The 8,163-nt window shown below is 48.5% G+C and overlaps 1 protein-coding gene across 4 annotated transcripts in view; it reads left to right on the forward strand.

The window, feature by feature from the left end:
• Kdm4a (lysine demethylase 4A) overlaps positions 1-5,742 on the forward strand; it is a 44,697-nt gene extending 38,955 nt beyond the window's left edge. For 2 of the 4 annotated variants that reach the window (XM_085839035.1, XM_029476258.2), the window contains exons 20-22: positions 3,961-4,080; positions 4,383-4,475; positions 4,593-5,742. In XM_085839035.1, the coding sequence (XP_085695161.1) occupies positions 3,961-4,080; positions 4,383-4,475; positions 4,593-4,733 (354 nt within the window). In that variant the 3' untranslated portion in view covers positions 4,734-5,742. The remainder of the gene's footprint in view (positions 1-3,960; positions 4,081-4,382; positions 4,476-4,592) is intronic. The other 2 variants (XM_021160587.3, XM_029476257.2) reach the window with 1 other exon arrangement.
• The last annotated feature ends 2,421 nt before the right edge of the window (positions 5,743-8,163 follow it).

Below are 8,163 nucleotides of genomic sequence, written 5' to 3' on the forward strand. Positions count from 1 at the left end.
GATACAGTTTCATTGCATTAAAGCTGTGGGATTCTTTTATTGTATTTTGATTTTTCGAGACAGGGTTTCTCTGTGTAGCCCTGGCTGTCCTGGAACTCACTCTGTAGACCAGGCTGGCCTTGAACTCAGAAATCCGCCTGCCTCTGCCTCCCAAGTGCTGGGATTAAAGGCATGCGCCACCACCACTGCCTGGCGTGATTCTTTAAAAGAACGATCCAACCCTTGTTTCAGCCATGCCCTCTCAGGATGTGTATGTAGTTTGCTTTGGGTTCTTCACTGGTGATGGCTCTGGAGCTACAGAGAAACTACCTAAGAAAGCTTTATCAACACCTGAAACACTAGAGCCCTGCCTGGACCCGAGCCCAGCTTTCCTGGCTCGCTATTCAGAGCTTAGCTCAGGTTCCCCAGCCTTCAAAATGTGCTAGCCTATGCACCCAACACAGAAGGGCAAAGCCATTTTTTCCTTAATGATTCTTTACGCATTTATACTACATTAGCAACATCATTGCCAAAAGCATCTTAATTAGTGTCTTAGTTACTCTCTGTTGCTCTGACAAAACAGTATGACCATGGCAACTTATAAAAGAAAGCACTTAATTTGGGGCCTATGGTGTCAGAGTTCATGGTGCAAAGACATCGCAGCAGGAACAGCTGAGAGTTCACATCTTGATCTCCAGGTTGGACATAGGGGCATGGGGTGGGCATGATGACACAGGTTCTCTCTCTCTCTCTCTCTCTCTCTCTCTCTCTCTCTCTCTCTCTCTCTCTCACACACACACACACACACACACACACACACACACACGGTTGAGAGTGTTTTGAAGTCTCAGAGCCCTCCCCAAGGGTTACCTTCTCCATCAATGCTCTATCTCCTGATCCTCTCCACGCAATTCCACCAAGTAAGGACCAAGGAGCCTAGGGGCCATCCTCCTTCAAACCACCACAGTTAGTTACCAGGCAGAGCGTAACTGTGAGGCGAAGGTGATCACCGGCAGTAGCATGGAGAGGGACGAGTAAGTGCTCAGCCAGACCTGGTGCTGTGCTGTAGGTCAGGATGGCTCGCGTATCACGCATGCGCTGAGAAGTGTTGCTGGCTCTAACTCCAAACACTGCTCCTGTCTGAGTGCCTTTTGTTCTAAGGGATCGTGTATTTGTGAATGTTACCTATCAATAGTTATTCTACTAGAAATGAAAACTAAGATTAGTTATTATCTTAATAACTATTTGATATGTACATGTGTGTGTGTGTCTGTGTATCTGTGTCATATTGACGTATTTCCCCAGTTTTATGAATCTTTTTCAGGTCAATTCTTCTTTCATTCCTGTTATACATTGTTTTGATTAACATATAGGGCATAGTATAAGACCTATGAATCCAGCTCATAAGAGATAAAGGCCAGGGTCTCTAGAGTTCAAATCTGGTCCTGACTACACAGTGAGCCTATGTCAAAGCCAAATAGATAGATAGATAGATAGATAGATAGATAGATAGATAGATAGATAGATAGATAGAATAGAAAGAAAGAAAGAAAGAAAGAAAGAAAGAAAGAAAGAAAGAAAGAAAGAAAAAAAAAAGTATGGAAAGAAAACCTGACATTGAATTGCAGTTGGAATGGAGGTAACATTTCACTTTTTGAGGGAGTGACTCACTGTGTAGCAATGGCTGCCTGGAACTCACAGAGGTTCCCCCCCCCCCCCTTCCCCAGTCCCCTGAGAGTTGAAATGAGTTCTTTTTGGAACTGGGCATTGGAACTAGGGCCTTAGCTGTTGTCTGTGGAGCTGCTGCCTGGTCCTTTCACGTTTTTAAGATATGAAATAGGATTTATCTATAGCTGAGGCAGGCTTTGAACTCCTGATCTTCCTGCCTCCTGATTGGTTGAGATTACAGTCTTATTACTGGGGTAATTTGATCTTTTAGCTTTTTGGGACAAGGCCTCATGTAGCCTGGAAAGGCCTTGAACTTGTGCATACTGGCAGCACAGGTGTGTGCTACTATGTCTGACCAAGGAGCAATTTTTTTAAAAATAGTTATAAACAGCATGAAATCCAAAAGCCCACACTGAGCCTTATGGAGACATACATGACGTCCGTCCGCCCACCTCACACTGAGGTGGGTCTCCTGCCTGATTTGTTAGACTGTATGCTGGTCATTCAGAAAACACTGCCATCCTGGGCTGTGGAGAGCTTCCCAAATGACGCTAGGTTTTAATATAAATACATTTTTAAAAACCAAATTCACAGCCGAGTGTGGTGGTGCACATCTTTAATCCCAGCACTTGGGAGGCAGAGGCAGGTGGATTTCTGAGTTTGAGGCCAGCCTGGTCTACAAAGTGAGTTCCAGGATAGCCAGGACTACACAGAGAAACGCTGTCTCGAAAAACCAAAAAAAAAAAAACAAAAAACCAAATTCAAATCATGATCCATCTCACTGGAAGTCTAAATTCTGGGAAGGGCTGAGATGCCTTAGTGGGTAAAGGTATTTGTTGCTAAGCTTGAAGACCTGAGTTTAGACTGCAAGTCTCACTTATTAGAGAGAGAGAAACACCCATCTCCTGCAACTTGCACTCTGCCACCACATGTAGACACACGCGCACTCAGGCACATGCTCACACACATGTAGACACACGCGCACTCAGGCACACGCTCACACACATCTCATACACATCATAAAAGACAGTTTAATTTCTTTACAGGGAAGAGGGCCACTTTCCTGAAATGCTAATTTTTGCTCAAAAAGTTGAGTTTTGTTATTGGCAATAAATATAATTTCTGTTTTCCTTGAAGCGAGATGCTCCCTCCACTTGTTTTTAGGAAGGTGTCTGCCACGCACACACGTGCCAGTAACCAGTTTATCGCCTACTCTCCCTCAGATAAAGCTGTGCTTTCTGTAGCCCTGGCTGACTGCAAGCTCAAAGATCTGACTATCTCCTGTGCTGGGATGAAAGATATGTGCTACCATACCCAGCTCAAAGCTGGTATTCTTTTTATAAAAGCTTATGTAATCACACGATTGCACAGGTCAGAAGTGATTTTCTTTCCATCTACTGGTGGATTGAATCCAGGGCCTTAGAGACCTACCACTGAACTACACTCCCAGCTCAGACACAAGTTTTCCTCCAAACATCGTAGTACTTATACCCTCAGGTGTCTTACAGATACATACATAATACAGCAGTTAAATACAGCAAGGTTGGCGCACACCTTTAATCCCAGCAGAGGAGAGGCAGAGGCAGGCGGATTTCTGGGTTCAAGGCCAGCCTGGTCTACAAAGTGAGTTCCAGGACAGCCGGGGCTATACAGAGAAATCCTGTCTTGAAAAATCAGTATATATTGCCAGAAATATTAACATGGTGAAAGGGCTAGTGGTTTGTTTGTGTTTTGTTTTTTTCTTTTTTGTGAATCTGGGCACCAGGGCCGGAATTACATCTCCTGGCATTGCTTTTGTCTGTTCACACAGCAGGTCACACTGCTTAGCCAAAGCTGAACTTCACCCAGTTCCTCCACTGGTCTCCCGGGAGCCTCTGCTCTCAGCTAGATGGTCCCTTCCTTTCTCTCTCTCTCTCTCTCTCTCTCTCTCTCTCTCTCTCTCTCTCTCTCTCTCTCTCTCTGAAGCACATGTCTTAGAATGCACTCAAATGCAGTCTTACTGTTCCTCCATAGCAGAGCAGCTCAGCTGAGAGGACACAGGATGGTGGATTTGAGAGTCCACCCCTGCCTCTTTGTTTACTACATTTACTGAGTAATGGGGTTTTTGTTTTGTTTGCTTGCTCCCCCGGGGGCAGCAGGGCTTAGGGCAGATGAATAAGGCAGACCTTGTTTGATGGACCTTACCTTGGCTTTCAGCCCAGAGCTAGCTGCCTTTCCTGCAGTGCGTGGGCAGAAGTCCTTCCCGAGTCATTGGCACTTACCGCTGTGGTTGGGTGAGCTGTGCTTCACTCTCCTCCTCTGCTCTGTCCTCAGAGTCAGGACTGTCTCCAACTGGGGCCTCCTGCTGAAGGTGAAGTGGTTCAAGTCAGATGGACAGATGGCCAAGTCTATGGGGCTAAGTTTGTGGCCTCCCACCCCATCCAGATGTACCAGGTAGCCAAAGGTTCTTGAATGGGCATTTGAGGGTGGGAGGGTACTTCATTAATTTAGTGTTTCCTCTTGGGCAAGAAGCTTGTCTTTGCTCTTGAAAGAACTTGCCGGTCACTTAGTGCCTTCACAGATCTGGAGCCCTGGGGTATCCACTTTGGTATTGTGCCTTCGGGCATGACCGTCATTCCTTACACGGAAAGTCCTTACTACCGAGTTGCCCTCCTCTAGCTATGGGAAACTGCCACTGCACGCAGGTCCCGCAGGACTCTGGTATCCTAGCTAAAGGGCCTTTGCTTGCTTGTCAGGTGGAGTTTGAGGATGGCTCGCAGTTGGTGGTTAAGAGAGATGATGTATACACCCTCGATGAAGAGCTTCCCAAGAGAGTCAAGTCTAGACTGGTGAGTGAGCTTTCTGTGCCCTGAGCATGTGTCCTGAACATGGCAGGCACATGCCCCTTTAGTGTTTATTGTTCGTGTGGCCACAAAGTGACAATTTGCGTGTCTTTCCCTTTGTAGTCGGTGGCTTCAGACATGCGCTTCAATGAGATTTTCACAGAGAAGGAAGTGAAGCAAGAAAAGAAGAGACAACGGGTCATCAACTCGCGGTACCGGGAAGATTACATCGAGCCAGCGCTGTACCGGGCCATCATGGAGTAGATGCTTCCAGAATCTGAGAGGTTCCCAGCCATCAAGGCGAGAGCACTCGAGGGTTCCACAGCACAGCAGACGCTTGGAACTCGAACTTGGGACTTCACTCCGAAAGTGAAGCTGTACACAGAAAAGGAATGACGTGTCCGACCTATCACCTTCTCACTCCACCCTCGATGCATTCTGCCGGGAAAAGACAAGCCGGTTGTGGGTGCTTGGCAGCAGCTGTTCGTCCCCAGCTGACAGGCCGACACTGGGATGCTGTGATTGCATCAGCGCCCAGTCCAATGGGGTCAGCTGTTCCTGCTGGGCGGATTGTTCTTTCTTAGCCTAGGGCTTGCTTCCCACCCGCCCACCGGCACCAGCAAGGCAGAGAGGTGCTGGTGCTTGACCCAATCCCCTTTTGTATTTATGTATGCGTGTGTGAGCGTGCACACATGCAAGTGTGTACCTGTGTGTGAGCGTGAGAACGTGTGAGTGTACACCTGTGTGTGTGTGTGTGTGTGGGTGCACTCGTGTGCGTGAGTGCGTGTGTGCTTGGTCAGGACTAGCTTCTGCCAGCCCCTGGGCTTCACTTTCTTCTTTGCCTCTGCAGGGCAAACAAAATGTGAAATTCTGCCCTCAGCCAAGCTGAGTAAGGGCCCCAGGGGATGGGTAGAGGTGGGGTGCCATCTGTCCCTTCCTGGACCAATCTCAAGAGAGCGCGGGCAAAGCTGCAGTATTGGGATGGTAAGGAGCTGGCTGCCACCTCTGTCCACCCTTGAAGTAGAACTCAGAGGTTATATACTATGAGCCCACAAACGTCAGGCACCGAAGCCCCTGCCTGCGGCACAGTGTTAGAGGGTGTGGGTGGGGACCACCTTGAAGGGAGAATTTTAATGATGGAGACAGGCAGAGCCTGGTGGGTGATTTTTGTGCAGGGGGAAATGCAGTTATACAGGGCTAACTATGGGTTAGGATGAACTGGGGCCACTGGAGGCCAAGGGCCGGTGTAGCTACGCCCTTGGTCAGGGGTGGGGTGGGGCTGGTTGAGGGTGGGGGTGGGACGGGACTAGAGGGCAACATTGAAGGGGTTAAACAGGTTTTTGCTCCTCCTGAATTTGTTTGCCTGGGCCCAATATTGGAGGGCTTCATACCTTGCTCTGTATACAGGAGTCAGATTTATAATACTTCCCCTTTTTTGTTACGTATGAACTCTATAAACCAAATTATTTTGAAAACCGGTGCATTACCTTGTCCTTAGCAATAAAATGGAATGAACAGAGGATTGACTGTGGTCTGCCCCACGGAGCCCAAGTGGCCCAGGGTCAGGCTGTGGAGCAGGGGCTGGGTAGCTGTTCGCTGAGGTGGGCACCGTTCACGGAGGTGGGTGCCGTGGCCCGTTGAGCATCCAGGGCATTGTGGCTCTCAGTACCTCCTTTTGCTTTCCTGGAGGAGTTAACAGAAAGGATTGGACTACAGTCTTCTTCTTTTTTTTTTTTTTTAAAGATTTATTTATTTATTTTATGTAAGTACACTGTAGCTGTCTTCAGACACTCCAGAAGAGGGCGCCAGATCTCGTTACGGATGGTTGTGAGCCACCATGTGGTTGCTGGGATTTGAACTCTGGACCTTCGGAAGAGCAGTCGGGTGCTCTTACCCACTGAGCCATCTCACCAGCCCCGACTACAGTCTTCTTAAGAGAGGTTTCACTTAACCCCCTTTTGATGTCATCAGCATCCTGGCATACAGATCACTTCCTGCATCAGGATTCCATCCTTGTGGAACCAGGAGGGAGTACGCTCTAGGTGCTTGAACGGCGAGAGACCCTTGATCCCCCCCCCCCCTCCCATGGATTGCAGAAGCTGCTCTCTGCAAAGCTTGTTGTTGCTGAGTGCTTCCCTGGAGGAAGACCCAGTCTTTGACAAGAAGAGGTGATCCTGAGCTGGTGCAAGGCTCCTTTCCACAGCCTCCGTATTTCAGCTGGCCTGAGCTTCGTGCCCCAGTGCTAGACGATGTGCTCGGTACCCCTGTAGCCTGGGAGCTGCTACTTAGTATTGACTCTGGGGAAAGAGAGAAGAGTTTCACAGATGTTTTTCACAGCTAAATCCTTAGAGCCAAGGAAAGGAGGTTACCCCTCTGTTCTTCACTCGGGGATTTTCAGGGGAAAATGGCTGGGGCTGAGCGTTCATGGAAGAGAGGAATACTTAACTTCCTCAGGCACCCGTAGTTCCTCCCCATGAGTCTCATTACCTTAGCCTTGCTAAAGGACCGGATAATCTCGTGCCTGGTGTAATCCCAGCTCTATGGGAGTTGAGGATTGAATTCAAGCCTTTGAATGTTTGAGGCAAATGTACTACTGCCAAGCTATACTCGACAGCCCTCTCTACTTTTTCATCCTTAAAGAAGAGCCCACTGTGGGATGGAGAGATGGTTTAGCCCTTAAGAATACTTTTCTGGGGAACCCAGGTTCAGTTACCACTGTCCACTTGGTGGCCTGCAGCTGTCTGTAACTCTAGTTCCAGGGGCTATGAGTCCTTTTGGGATACACAGGCACTGGGACATACATTCATACAGACACTAAAAAACAAAATAAACCAAAACAAAAACCCAAAGATACTAAGCCCCACAAAGTTGTTGAATGTTTAATCCCGCTTCAGTTTAGAGAGTAGTGAAGTACGTACCACCACTACCATGATTAGTTAAGTCAACCATTCAAAAATATTTTTGGCCTATAATTATAAGAAAATTCCCAGTTCAAAAAAAGCTATGGGACTTTCCCAAGTCTCATAAAATTGGCCTGTGGTTTTTTGTTTTTCTTTTTGTTTTTTTCTGGTGCTGGGGATGGCCTGGGGCTTTGAACTTGCTCAACTTCAAAGTTGCCTTAGGCACTTCCTGGCCAGTGTAGTCTAATCTGGGTTCATGACCCACCACAGCCAAAGACTGCACTTCAGCTTTTTGCCAAAGCAGAAACTTATGTCTTGTATACCTTGTATAAGATTGGCATCTGAGAGTGGCAGGTTATGTCCCCACCTCCTCTTTGGGGAAATTCTGTATTAAATTCTGCGTTAGGATAATGCACTCCGCTGCAGGATGAGGGCGCGACCTACTGAACTGGGTATGTGGGGTGGCTTTGTGGCCTATCTGCGACCTTTCTTCGAGGTCACGCCTGAACTTAGCAGGCCTCTTACCCTCACGGGATTGGACAGGGCTTCAGAAGGCGTTCTAGAGGTTACCACCAGCGGTCGGGTCTGACAGCTGAGTGGTGGAGTAGGGACAGAAGACTTCCTCTGGGAAGCAGTGGAAATCTGACCGCAGCCGGGCAGCCCCCCGCACGGCAGCTCCACGCGGCGCTCCTCCCAAGCCCCAGCTATAGCCCGGGGATGGGGAGGGGATGGATTCGGCCTCTGGCTTCCATTGGGTCTCCGGGGTCCGGGACCGCCCACCCCTGCGGCGAAGC

Source organism: Mus caroli, unplaced genomic scaffold, assembly GCF_978045245.1.
Source record: "Mus caroli unplaced genomic scaffold, Mus_caroli_1 scaffold_6, whole genome shotgun sequence".
NCBI lineage: Eukaryota > Metazoa > Chordata > Mammalia > Rodentia > Muridae > Mus > Mus caroli.